The sequence below is a fragment of the Chamaea fasciata genome, unplaced genomic scaffold, assembly GCF_029207755.1.
Source record: "Chamaea fasciata isolate MVZ Bird 193981 ecotype frontalis unplaced genomic scaffold, bChaFas1.0.hap1 SCAF_12, whole genome shotgun sequence".
Lineage (NCBI taxonomy): Eukaryota > Metazoa > Chordata > Aves > Passeriformes > Sylviidae > Chamaea > Chamaea fasciata.
In genome coordinates, this window is record NW_027094097.1 from 18717711 (window position 1) to 18732346 (window position 14636).

The 14636-nt window shown below is 38.1% G+C and overlaps 1 protein-coding gene across 1 annotated transcript in view; it reads right to left on the bottom strand.

The window, feature by feature from the left end:
- The window catches only part of LOC136296075 (transcription initiation factor TFIID subunit 4-like), a 148255-nt gene that overhangs the window by 106110 nt on the left and 27509 nt on the right, over window positions 1-14636 (bottom strand). Inside the window, exons 8-9 of the mRNA XM_066194898.1 lie at window positions 7557-7662; window positions 3410-3524 (exon numbers count right to left, since the gene is read on the bottom strand). Coding sequence (XP_066050995.1) covers window positions 3410-3524; window positions 7557-7662 — 221 coding nt within the window. The remainder of the gene's footprint in view (window positions 1-3409; window positions 3525-7556; window positions 7663-14636) is intronic.

Sequence of the window (14636 nt, forward strand, 5' to 3'; positions counted from 1 at the left end):
ACAAGGGGCTGACAGAACACACCATATTTATGGTCAGCATTTTTCTTTATTTTGAAATATATGGAAAAAACACAATCCCCTTATAAGTTGAAATATTCATTTGGAAAAACAAAAACATCAAGGGCAAGGTTTTGTCGCATACCATTTTGAGATGAAAACTTTCAAGTTATCCATTTAACATCCACATTAGCTTTCTACCACTTCATGGGCAAGCTGCTTTGCTTATGTTATTAAACTTTTACTTTTAAAAATGAAAATAAAATACTAGACAAGAGATTTTAATTTTTTTGGCTATGCAAGGGAGGTCTGAAAACAAATTTTTTATTTCCACACAGAGTCTACCTCAAAATGCAGCCAGACAGCAGAATAAAACACAGATACAAAGATCAGCTTCAAATGATCTCAGAGACTTCACAGAACTATCTCTGAAAGTAAGCCTCATCCCACTGGCTGTATAAAACCTAACACTGCCAGGCTCCAGGAGGGTCCAGGTTCCACAGAACTATCTCTGGAAACAAGCCCCTATGAAAACAGGAGGAATTCCTAGATAAATATAGTAATTTCTCTAAGCCTTACAGAATCATACACACTGGCTGTATAAAACCTGGCACTGCCAGGTTCCAGGAGGTCAGGTGTAACTTGGAAATACCACTTCAGAAAAGGAAAGGAGCACCTGGCTACCTGGCACCCCGTGGCAAACGAAACACAGCAACACCCCACACAGCACGGGACAGACCTGTTCACTTCTGGCCTTGCCACGCAATGCCACTGAGCCCTGCTCAGCACAGTTTGGAAGTGGTGGGATGACACAGGAGGACAAACATCCACCTCCATCCTTGGAGAAATGCAGAGCACATATGGAGCAGGCCACGATCCAAGCGGGAAGCTGGACCTCCCAACTGAAATTATTCCATCTCAACATCAGGAACAAACGTTCTCACAGTTCCCTTTAATGGGCACTACCTGAACTGTGGGTAAGAATCACTTGAGAGCCTGCTGCTTCCACCACATCAGGAGGAGCTGGTGTCAGGGGGAACTCTGAGGGACCAGCTGAGGTGATGAGCAGCAGCTGTGGACAAATATGCAGGTCCCTGGCAGACTCCAGTGGGATTTTTGTTCTCTCAGCTGCAGAAACCTCAAGCTGGCCTGTTATGGTACAAACCCAAGTCAAGACCTCTGCTTGCAAAATAAACAGAAAAATTACTAACAGTGAAATTCAAATTTCAGTCCTTAGGTGTTAACAGAGTAGAAAAGTCAACTAACTGGGAACTGGGATTGTATGTAGTTCTCTCTGAAAAATACAGCAACAGTAAATTTAATAGCAAAAAGGTGACCTAAAATTTCACAAGCACAGCTTCACCTTGTAGAACCCTTGGGTTGGGCATCACAAAACAGCTACTGTAACAAACAGTGAACTCATGTGACCAGTCTTACAGTTCATTAATAAATGCTAACCTTAAAGGCATAGCTGCAATCTGCAAAATTCTTAATTGCTAGATCTTTTATGTAATTCCATCTTGTATCTCCTACAGTTCAGAATAGAGAAAGAAAAAAAAAGAAAACAATGAAGTGCAAATTTCTATTTCTAGTGACCAACACTTCACTCACTGAAGTGAAAAGCTCAAATAAGTTATTTTAAAAAGAGCAGAATGCAAAATAATGAAACAAATATGCAATAATAAAACACTAAGGGCAAAATAAATTTATACATAACACAACTATTTTTCAAAATTCTTGCTTTGCTTTAGATGCCAGTTTGCCTTCTGGCTAAAAACACATTCTTCACACACGCTGGGAATGTTGAGGAAAACTAGTCAGCTTTCAGAGGATTAATACAGATTTCCAGCTCTGTGCCTTTAGGCTTAATAGTCAGACATCTATTTGTCCTCAGGAGAGGTTAGGGGTTGAAATGCAAATATGCAAACAACCAAATTCTTTGTTAAGATATCAGGAAAAAGCTTGATCTTTGCTGCTGTTTTATAAATCCTTGCAATTTTATGGACTTATTTAAATGCAGCTTTGTGTCTTACTATTTTGAAGGAGAAAACAATGTAAGGAAACAAACACATTAATTCTGCCTAAAATTTGTTCTCTAGAGGAAAAATGACATACACCCTTGACAGCTTATTTACCAAACTCACTAAAGATTTATTGATTTATCAATCAGTGCCTTGAGCATTTGCTTCTCCCCAAGGGAAAATTAACAATTCCAGCTAACCTAATATATTCTATGTATAAACTAAGTGAATGCAAGAATCAATCCTGGCACAGTTTACAACATCCAGTTAAAAAAATGCTGTCCCTTTTGGTGTATGTAGAATTGAAAGCTATACTAACGAAGAATAAATGCTCATGCTGCTTACAAACATAAAAAATACTTATTAAGACAGTACAATTGAACCCAACAGACATTTTAATTCATTTAAATACTCAGTGGGAGGCAAAAGCATTGGAAAATAAAAAATTGAATGATTTTGCTTCCAGATTAATACTAAGTACTACCACTATTAGTTACAATACTGACATGCCTCAAAGCAGAGATATTTCAAAGAGCTACAAATTCTCTTTTACTTCACCTGCAAAAGCATAAGCCTGAAAATTAATTAGTGGTTTGATTATGTCAGAGCAACATAAGAATCCCAGAAGATGAAAATTAAAATCTAGGAATATTTTGTCATTCAATAAAGGAAGAAAATATTTTAACACTATAATGTACACAACTAAAAGGGTGTTAGCAAGAGCAAAATGCAATAAACATAAGATTTGCTTTTCAGTACAAAAAGTAAAAATATCCCAAATACACATAAATAAAAGTTTGGAGTATAAAGAACTGGCAGAGCAGCTCAGTGCATCACTGCTACATGCTGAACCTTTGCAGCACCTGATTCCTAGAGGGGCTCAGAAAGCACCCAACCTCTATGAGCTAAGGAAGCACAGGAAATTCAGATACAGAAAATTCCCCAGAAACCAGGAACAACAATGCCCACACTCAGGGATCCCCTCCCAGGCCCTGGGACAGGCCCTGGCCGAGGAGGGGCCTTGTCCTCACCACCAGCACCTTCCCAGCAAGACACATTCCACAGGAGCAGCAGAATCCAATGTATAACACCAACCACAGACTCTTTTAAATCCTCCTGCACAGAATTCCATTCAGCAGAATATACGGTTTTGTAAAACATTTAAAATGGGCATTTAAGAGAAAAATCCTCAATATATGTCATGATCTCCTCCCTTTCTAAAAAAAAAGAATTAAGTATGAAAATTGCCACCCAATTCCAGGGAAAAAAGACAGGAATTATTGTAAAAGACTGCCCTCTGGTGTTACAGCAATTCTAAATTCTGTTTTATACTTCAGCTCCCCCCCAACCACCCCGCTGCATTTTTTTATTATTATTTTTTCTTTTTTTACCTGAAAGAACCACCTCCAGGGTCATTCAGCTTGTTTTTCTGATTTGCAGAGACCTGAACACCAAAGCCCCCAGGACTTTTACTGGCTTGTATTGTTGGTGCCTTCCCTACTGTGCCTGAAAAACACCAAGCAACGTTATTATGAGCTGTCTTAGACAATTTACATCAAAGAACCTTCTGTCCAGGAACTAAATTTAACTGTCTGTAAATTGCAAACAAAGGAAGTTATTATTTTTAAAGACTACATGCTGAAGAAGAACAATTTAAAATACAAAATTTATATTAACATTACAGTTTGTTCAATATTTACAGACCGGTGAAGATTCCAAAACTGAAAACCATTGGCCATAAAAAGGTATAATATTTATAATGTCTGTAAGTATGTTTGCAATTGCCAGTAAATCACTTTTCTGGATAATCTGTACAGAATAAAAAAGGTGAATTTGAAATGTTCTTAATACAAATTCTTAAAGTCAGAGCTACTCAGGGTATTAGCTATGCCTTTTCCATTTTCTATATAGTAATTGCTCTTTATTGCAGTGAAAAACATGTATTTCAGAGGTGAAAGCACTGCATGCATTTTAAAATGTTTTGCGTTGCATATAAAAGAAAAAACAGTAGTGCCAAATGAGACACCCCCCTCCCCCAATAAAGGCTGTCTTTTGCCTTCTCATCTTGAAAACAATGGCTCAAAAACAATTCATGTCTGTATGTAGACTTTACAAGTCTTGAGGTACAAGTAAAGCAGGGCTTTCCAAATGAGCCAAAGTGTGGTGGACATACAGTAAATCAAAGAGATCTAAATTCCTCTCTGACGTGAAACTTTTGGAGTAAGCCCTCCTTGACTGCCTAAACACATTGACTTGGGTTACATTTTGGGTTTCCTTTAATCCCACCTGTGTTTTGCATGTCAAAACAACTCACACCTACTTGATTTAAAGGATCTCACCTCTCTCTTGTTTATCACTTCATTTTAGTGAGCATTACAGACATAGTGTTTGACACTTTGAGAAGGACAGGCAGGTTGTTCCTGCATCCCAGTGACTCAGTTGCACATAAATGGCATGGTAAGAACCTCGGTAGAGTCACAGTATTTTTCTTTCCTGAATAGTAAAGACTTGAAACACAACTATCCCAATAAATCCTTTTAAGAACATTTCTTGGCTAATACAAAGCTGCTAGCTTTGACTGAGTCCTGCATTACTTTTTTTTTTTTTTTAATTCTTCATCAACTCCAACATATGATCTTAAAGAGAAACTAATTTGATAGTGTTTGGTGAGTTCTCCATCTGTATAAATAAACTGTAACGTGGACTCTCAACATTAGCAAATACAAAACCAGATTTAGGACTTCAGGCTCAAGCCTGGGGAATAAAAATATTTTGTCATCATAATATTCAAGGTCCATGAGATGTCATAGAGAGCATTAGTTCACGGACCAGGCAATTAATTTATCTATTTCAGATGAACTAATGGAAAGGTTTTCTACTAAGTGAACTGGAAGGAAGGAAAGAAATAATACAATGATAAAAATTAGCAGATTTCTGCTTTGTACAATCAAGATCTAGAAGACTAAAAATGTGTTAACCTTGAAAATTATTGCAATGGCAAACTTTAAGTAACAACAGCACTACTCCAGAATTAATACATTTCTTTGGAATCAATAGCAATGTTCTGTTTTCTACACATGATAACTTTTGATCGAAAAGCACCCCCAAAACATGTATATCTAGATGGATATGGAAGAATTAAGTCTCACATTCATCCCAAGTATATGTAATTCTACTCAATGGATTGGACAAAGTCAGTGTGGGATTTGGGATGACACTTGAGTTTTCTGGTTTAAATAAATCACAGCTGTGCATGACTAAGGTTTAGACATAAAATATGCCAAAAACATCCGTTTTTATTACAGGCAAAGCATATTTTGAAAATTAAAATCACCTGTGGGCCTAGACATTTCATAGGATTGGTAATGACATACAGAGTCTTTCACCACTGCATCCTTGCTTCAAATTTTTATTAGCATGATCTAGAAAAATAAGCCCAAATTTAGGAGCTTATAAATTCCTAGCTGCATTTCAGCACTTGTTAAATAGCTGCAACAAATATTCTAGTTAATTATTTTATTATTTGGCTCAATTCCTCCATCCATAAGATGAAATTCACCTAATTATTATACTAGTAGAGTGCTTTGGTAAAGGAGCGTGAATTTTTCATGCAGTAACAATGGTGTTACTTCCACGGCAGTGGAAGTAATTTTATTTATATAGAAGTCCTAAAGCCTGCCAGTTTTCTCTAAACTACTGTTTTAAGAAGCATTACAGCCTGTTCACACGGATGTATTGAAGATACATTACACTTGGAGATTCACTCCTGTCAAGGAGGAAGATGCAGCACTTTGTGGAGGTCAGCTCTGAGGTAACTATCCTTAACAAGTCACACTCCACAAAAGTCTATTACTGAAATTTTTACTTAGATGATGTCCTGTTCCAGTATATGCTCTCCTTCTGCAGGAACACCTAGGTCAGTATAAAATATAATTACACTGGTGTTTACAGTAAAAGGTTTTAACAATATATCACAATGATGCACTCCTGACAGTGCTGCCAGCACACAGGCAGACTGCCCCCTAGACGTGAGCTGCAGGATGAGTGGTTTAATACTGGGATGTTTTCTAAATGCTTATTCCTGTTTTTCCTATGCAAATAAAACAATATACTGGAGGGCTTAACCAAACCTGTAAATTGGAACAAGCTCACCAGAAAGTAGGATCTTGCATAAATTGGCTTTTATGAAACCATCTACCATAAGCCAAACTGCAGTTAAGTTGCATTGCACTGGCTGATAAGGGGCTATCAAGAATAAACTCATTCCAAACCTACTGTTTAAAAGACAGATGCCAGTATCATGCAAATTCTCAGCACACTGTTGATATTCACAACTTGGAGACTGAACAAGCAAAGAATGAAATCTGCCTTCACTCTCAAACACATTAGTCAGAAGTGAAAGCCCGTGCTATAAGATCCATGGACATGTTATAAAATCAAGACATGAGTATCAGTGCTATCAAACAAACACATTTTATGGTGAGTAACTGTATTTCTTCCTAACTTGGAAAACAGCCTACAGGATTACAGCAACAGCTTGGTCTCTGTGTCCATTCAACCTTTGGATTCCCCTAGGAGAGCAGAGCAAGTAAAACATCAACTGCTATTAAACATTTCTGATGCTTTTTTTCCCAAGAAGGACAGAAATGACCAAGCAATGAAGTCAAGTAGGCAGCAATAGCTTATATGTGCATTCAAACTAGTTTGATTCGTGATTTGGCACCTGAAGATGACAAGCTCTGTATTCCATTACAAACCCTCAATAATCATGTAAATGCCCACATCCAATCAGATACTCTCACATATATTCAGGAAAAATAAAACCCAAGCCTAAGAGGTTCAGTGGTAGAAAGAAACAAATGGGTACTTATTAGGAAGCAAGGAGGCTTCAAGAATCCTCTTACAAAGTGGGAAGTATCAGCCAGACATGGACCCACCGTGCACAGACATGAGAAAGTTGTGTACAAACCACATGCCTTGGCTAATCATGGCACGTCAGGTTGCTGTAGCCTGTCTCTGACCTCACCAAAAAGTAAACAGACTGACAGGAGTCAAAGAAAACCAACCTGAGGCTTCAGAAACTTTTCTAGGGTTCCCACCTTGACCTCTGTAGCTGCAGAGATGGGGACTACCATGTTCTGCTTCAGGAGTATGAACCAGAAGTAGGATGATTAAATTGAGGCATCCACTTGGCTTCAGAAAAATGCAGAATTTCTTTCTTGGCCCAGAGTTACAGCTTAGGACAGTGAGAGCCAAGTTCCTGACCTGGTTTAGAACTTTCCATGAAAAACTGCTAAGTAAGGAGCTAAACATGTGAGAGTTTAGTACTCAGGCTGTTTCAAAACATTTCACTGTGTTGGTCCAAAACACCTTGAAAACTGCATATGAAAACATGCATTCTTCAGCCAGCATGAGGTAAAAATAAATGTCAACAATGTTGCCAATGTCAACACTGTAGGTTTTTTCATGCTACTCGTTTGTAATGACAACAAAATTCATACAAAGGTAACAATCTCACTAAAACATTTAAACCCATACCTTGTGGTCTAATGGTCTGAGTTATTACCACTGGCATCCTAATCTGGGTAGTCTGGCAAGCAGGGGTTCGTTTCACAGTTTGAGCAGATGTTGACTGGATAATCTGCTATTATTAAAGAAAAGTATACTTATATTATACTCTTTATACACAAACACACACAACGTAAATACACTAATACCTGTAATTACCAAGATAAGCACGTGCATCTCTTACAAGCACAACCAGCCGGTGACAAAAGTCATATTCATGTAAAGCATGTGGTTGTGTGTGTGTGTATATACATAGTTTGCCATTATGCTTTAAAAAAAATTAAACCATATACGACACAGATGTCATACCTCACAACCTTCACTAAAAATATATTCCAAATTCATAAGGTTAATACTAAAATTCAGACTTTTGTCTTCAGAAATTTTACTAGGAAGAAAAACAGTTTTGTAGAAGAAAATGTTGCAATAATTGTAGTGGTATCCACCTACAAACATTAGGCCTTGCACTAAATATCTATGCTTTTTAAAGAAAACATACTAAAAATAAATTCTAAAATATTATGGGTTCCAAAGTCAAGTATACACAAGAAAGCAAACCAAGTGTTGGGGTGATCATATACTATGAATCTTTGAAATGCTAATTTGATATTCTCAAGGTTTCACTTACTATTAATTCAGGTTCTGAAGACCTTTCCCAAAACTAAACCTGGGTTAGAAACTTAAAATTTGACCCATAAACAAATCAAAAAGAAAACACACGTGCAAGGGTCACGTTTAATCAACAGCAAAATGTACATTCATACGATCAGGACAAGGCAGGCACAGACGTAATGAACACAAGCTTCAGAAAGATGTGTGGATGTTGCAGAGCTGTAAAAAAACCCATGAAATTTTGAAAACAAAACACTGGCAAATAGCTATTTGAGTAAGATTCCAACCACAACTCGGGCATGGCAACTTCAGAAGGCACGTGCTCCTCACAGTCACAGCTGAGTTCCTCCCACTGTGTGAGCCCCGAGCCTCCGCCCTGGGATGCAGCATTCCCCGCTGGAAGGCAGCCCCACACTGCACCTCCACACAGCACCACTCCCACCAAGAGTACCTAAAACCATTTCACTCAGCTGGACAACAAATGGCCAAACCTCTGCCTGCAGAGCAACCTATGGAGAAAAGGAAAGGAGAAACTGCATCTGCAAAAGAGACGTGAAAGTGGAGGATGAGCAATGCAGAAACCGTTCCACTGGCAGGAACCAGGGTCCAAAACTGGAATGGAGACAGGTGAAAACTACAAACAGGAAAGGACTAATGAGGGATCTGTGACGTATTCTGGAGAAAAAACAAATAGGGCCATTCTGAAGTTACAAAACTGCATTTTGTACATCCTAAAAGACAGAGTTGAAAAGTTATAATAAACCTGTGGATGGAGAAGTATTAGCAATAACCACCTTGCAGAAAGAGAAAAGGGAAAAAAGATTAAGGATTCAGCTTCAACTATGGACACTGAAGGAAAATGGAGCATTTGCAAACAGATACAAATTTACTTGGTCAAGACAGTGAGTGAATAGTCACACTCAGAGGGGAAAGAATAAAGCAGCCACCATGCTTAAAAACAGGGAAGAAACAGAGTTGATCAGTGAAAATAACAGAAAAAAGTTGATTTTAACTGCATTTTGAGGCACAGGAAACATGAACAAGAGTGGTTTTGGCAAAAAGACAGAATAGTCCATGTTAAGAAAACGCACATTGGTATGAAAAAGGAGAATGTTGCCACTCTTACAATAATTTATTGGATCAGTTTTCAGATAATAGTGAAGAAAAGCTGCTGTACCTTAATGGGCCAGAAGCCAGACCATAAAGGAGCTGTGTGGGACCTCTGGACAGAATTACTATCTGGTATTACAGTAATCTGCAATTACTTTTTTTTTCTCTCTGTGAGGCAACTTCTACAGTTCAGAGCCAAGTTCTGTTTCCCTTGATTAATATTTTCACGTGAATACCCTTCAAAATGACCCACTAACACCATTAAAGACAGGACAATATTTAACCATTTAAGATGACATGAATGGCAATGTTTTCTTTACTATCTAATACATTCCAAAAGCTGTCTTTTGGCAAGTACTGTAGTAGGACTTCAATGTATGTACAAACGCTGAAAGCCTAGAAAATTACTGAGAAACAAACTTTTCCAAGGGGCAGAGACCAAAATCATCATCTTCAACTCCACACAGAAATCAATCAGCAACAGGCACATACTCTCTCAAAAGAACAACTGCACCAGAGCTCAGAGTAGCATCTTACACTAAATCCCAGCTTCTATACTGGAGTTCTAAGAAATGTTTCAACACAGATGCAATCTTCAGATCTGGAAGTCATTAAGGAATTAACATTAGCAATTTGTTTCTGAAACAAAGTATATAAGTTCCTTGCAGGCAAACTAGGGACATAGTTAAAACCAATGAATCAGAGAATTCTGCATTAAAATTAATAACTATCTAAGCCACACTTCATCAATCAAGATAATTCAAACTGTTCTAATCTTCTTGCCTGTTTTTCCAACATCATAAACGTTACTACTAAGTTCTTAACTTGACCTGAAAGTTGTAGCCAATGAACAAGTGTACTAGCAAGCTGGGCTGGGAGATGATTGACTTAAATGATTTCATATTTCTCACAGATTAAAACCATACACAACGAGTGTACCCCACGTCATGTTATCTATGCATATTCTGAATCAAAGCTGAATGCCACTGATCAGTTCAGAAGCACTGACCCAGACTGAGAGAGCAGACACAGAAGTTTTAGGACACTGAGGTTATCGGGGACATTACCCCAGCCTTCAGAAAAGGGGAGATCTTGGTGCTGCTGCAACCACCCTTGGGAAGATGTAGAGAAGACAGAGTCAGACTCCCTCAGATGTGCAGAGTAGAAGGATGTAACACAACAGACACGAGCTGCAATTCAGGAGATTCCAATGTAATATAGGAAAAAAAATACCACGAGGGTGGGCAAGCTCTGAACAGGCTGCCCCAAGAGGCTGTGTAATTTCTTCTTGAAGACACTCAAAACATGACTGCTCACATGGGAGACATCCCAATGTGTAAGCAGGAGGCTGCACAAGACACCCCCAGGAGTCCTTTCCAACCTTTCACCACTGTGTCCATAAACACATCATCATGGATTTTATTAAAGTGCTGAGTCACAAAAGGTAAGAAAATAGAATACAAAAGTCTTCAGAGCTTATAGAAACTGTTCATCATTCCACCTCCACTAAAAAAGGAAACATTTTAATCATGTGCACCTCTGAAGACAGCAAGCACAACAGAACAACAAAGGCACAGAAAATAGAATAGACAGAATGCGATTTAGTCATTGCCAGGATTTGAAAGAGTTTGGAAAATGGCAAAATTGCCAAACAAAATTACGATCAAGACACTGCTGAGACAGCAAATACTGTCATATACTAGTTATTCCTCTTCAATTTATCTGTCTGAAGTTGAAGAATCATGTCCTAGGCTGCTGCACTTTGGAGCTCTTCAAGGAACACACTAGAGCAGCAAAGTCATGGCATTGCCTCTCCAAGTGCAAAATATGAACAGTTACCTACATTTTTGCTCTATAAAATAGCATTTTTCTGCAAAGTAAGACGTACATTTCTCACAATAGAAAGCGTTCTCCCTCTCTTTTTATTTCATCTTCGCACTTCTCCCCCTGTCATCTCTCTCCACTACTCACACTCACTTTGATACACCATTTGTCTGCTCTGCCAGGCCAGTACCTCCTCTCACCTCCTGAACACTGCAGATACTACTCTGCCTTTGCTAAAAGACTGTATTTCCACAGTTGAAAAAAGGGATGGTTTTACAAAGGTGCTTCCATAAGGCAGCAGGCTCATGAAGACAAAAAAGATATACAACAATCACACTACTGATAACCAGAATAACAAAGAGGTCACAACTGAAATACTCTTTTCTTTTCCCTAAGGGTTTTCTTCAAAAAGTGTCGATTTGGTAACTCCATGAGAATAAAGTAATCGCTCTCTCTAGCTCTAATCTCAAGCCAAAAGATGATGATCACCCCATGACATCTTCTACTGTGTAAGTTATTGCAGGATGGAGAACAAATTACAGACATGAACAGAGACCAATCAACAACAAAACCAACAAATTCAGACTGAGAAAGAATCCAGCCAAAGCACATCAAACATACAGAAGCAGAAAGAGAACAGAAGTTATCAGTCTTTCTCACGCCTGCACAAGAGAGACAAAATGAAATAAGAGTCACTACCCAGAAACCATTGAAAGGTAATTTCCTTTAGGACAATAAGATCAGAACTCATGGCTAAAGTGTCTGAGGGCAAGGATTTTGCAAATCTCCTGGACCAGTGCAGATGCACAAGGTTCCAACCTTTACTTGCCTCCCTTTTACGTGAGGAAGGCTGCAAGACCAGCTTGGCTCAATTCAGCCTTTGCAACAAAAATATCTGATCCAAAAGCTTAAACCTATCAAGTACTACAGTAAAGACAAATACACAGTAAACAAGAGCTTCTACAAAGAATGAAAAACAAAAATAAATCTGAAAAATATATCCTTTACCAAGCATTTTTTTCTCTCAATTAAGTTAAAAAAAAATATTGTGGAAGGAAGAAACAAGACACGCGTAAACATAAAATTCAGAATGGCTGTGGTCTGATATGACATTTATCTTCACTCATGAGTAAACACTTGCTAACTCACTTGTGGCTATGCCACTTGTGATTTATCAGTCTACTCACTCCTGAAGATAAATGTCATATCAAACCTCAGCTATCATGTAATCTGGCAGCATTAAGTTACAATGTTCATGCTTTTATAGGCCTAGAATTCATATTTACCATTGCTCACCATACTGCAGTAGCAGCAACAGTTTTTCAATGGTGTCACCAAATACTGCATAAGCAATTATTTTTCCTCCCAAATTAAAAAAAAAGACTATTTAAAAACTCAGCACATAAATTTTAATGTTAATAGGACAACAATATTATTCCATTGAGTACAGGTTTTCAACAAAGAAATGAAGAAAAATATAACAGAAGCCATGAGATCACTTGTCCCACCTGCTCCTCAATTTATTATACAATTCTTCCTACAATGGTCAAATGGTCTACTTTTGAGTGTTTTCAATTATGGCTTTCTCATCACTGTCTTTGGGAGCCTGATCTACCATCCAACATTCTCTCGTACTTTAAGGATATTTTGCCTTATAGCCTACCTAAAACCTACTTCATTTAATTATATACTGTTATTCATATTTATACCATCTTGGTCTGTTCCAAATAATGGATTCTCCCTTTTACTCTCCCTTATTATCAGTGTTTGACCAAGTTATGTGTGTTCAATTCTCTCAAGCTTTTGTTTTAATCTCTGCTTTCAAGCCTGGCCTTTTCTTATTGGTTTCCAAACAGCAATCAGTGACAACATTCTCCTTATATTAAGGTACAGCTCAGAAAATTCTGAAAATAAAGTCCACGATAACAACTCAGAAAACTACTAGGCTGTGTTTCAAATAGGCATGCAATTTGTCAAGTATAGGCTTTGTTCCTGTTAATGGATCCCAGATATCTACTGCTCAACAGCCATTTTTATTTAAATGTTACTGCACTTTCACATCAGTGGCTAGATCTTCATTAGTTAATTAATAGAAAATACTCCTTTTATGCAAACAGCCATCTATTGCTCTTCCATTTCTAAGCTGCCTTGCAGACAAGACAAAAAGAAAATGATTTCCTAAAATTTCGCTAAAAAGTGTACAAATTACATTCATTCATGGACAGAAAAGTGATGCCAGAAAAGCTTCAGTGGAGAATTAAAAAGCCAAGCGGAACATCCCATATAACAGAATTCTCATTATGCTGCTGTATCTTGTTTCCAAATTTCATTACTCTGTCTCAACTCTGAGAGACTCTAACCACAGTGACAGTGCAGGGAAAGTGTCAGTAAATGTTTGAGCAAATCCTGTTCTAATGTAACTTGGAATATGGCAGAGCCTACCCTCTGGACAGTGTGACCAATTAGTGCAGCAGTAACGGTGCAGATCTATTTCCATACATCCCCCCTAATCTTAGACCTACATGAATCTTTATACAGCTTTGTATAGAAATAGATTTGTTTTAATTAAGATGGATCACTGATTTTCTTACTGGATTTTTTTATCACTCAGGTTTAATACTTGGCTTTAACCTCCAGGAGTACTTTCTCATTACGATGCAGTCAGTGCCAGCATGATACATAAAGTGCTAATCCACCTCCACTACCCATCAATAACCTCACCACGTGCAATAAAGAACATCTCTCTTATTTACACAAATTTTACCTGCTGTAACACCCAAAACAAGACAGGCAATGTCTGCATATATAAGGCAACACAGAGCACATGGACTTTAAGAATGGCAATTTAGACAAACTTTGAACATTGCACTTAGAACAATTAAAAAAATTGATTGCTAGCTTATCTCATTAGTGTCTCATCAATAAAATATTAAGATTGTTCCCCTTTTCTTTATGTAGAAGTAGCACTATCTAGCTTTATAAAGCATTGTTTTTCATAGTTTGGAACATGATTCCAGTACTTTACAAAACAGATTAAAAGTCTCCTGGTTTCATCTCCGCTAACACTGTACATTTCAAAGCCTTTGTGAAGCCATACTGCATGCTGACAGTGTACACAGGATTTTCATGCTGCAAGGGACCTCAATGTAACTGGAGAAAGCACCACCACAGCTCACACCTTTGAGAAACAGAAAAGACAAAGGAAGGAACAGCTAACAGACCCTTCATGTTTAAGGAAAACTGGACTACTGTAAATTGGTATGAAAATATCTATATTCTAAAACAAGCTTGCCCTTCTGCAGCTGGACAGTTTGCAAAGCCAGCTGGAACTCTCTCCAATGAGCTTCAGGCTTGGAAAACCTGGAGCTCAGCCAGTTCTTCCATCAGTGCTGGCTACCCTCAGGCAAGCCAGCTGCAATCTTCCTCTTCCGGACAAGTCCAAGGCAAGATGGCCAGCAGCTCTGTGCTCTGATTCTGGGGAGCACTGAGAACTGTGACAGTGTG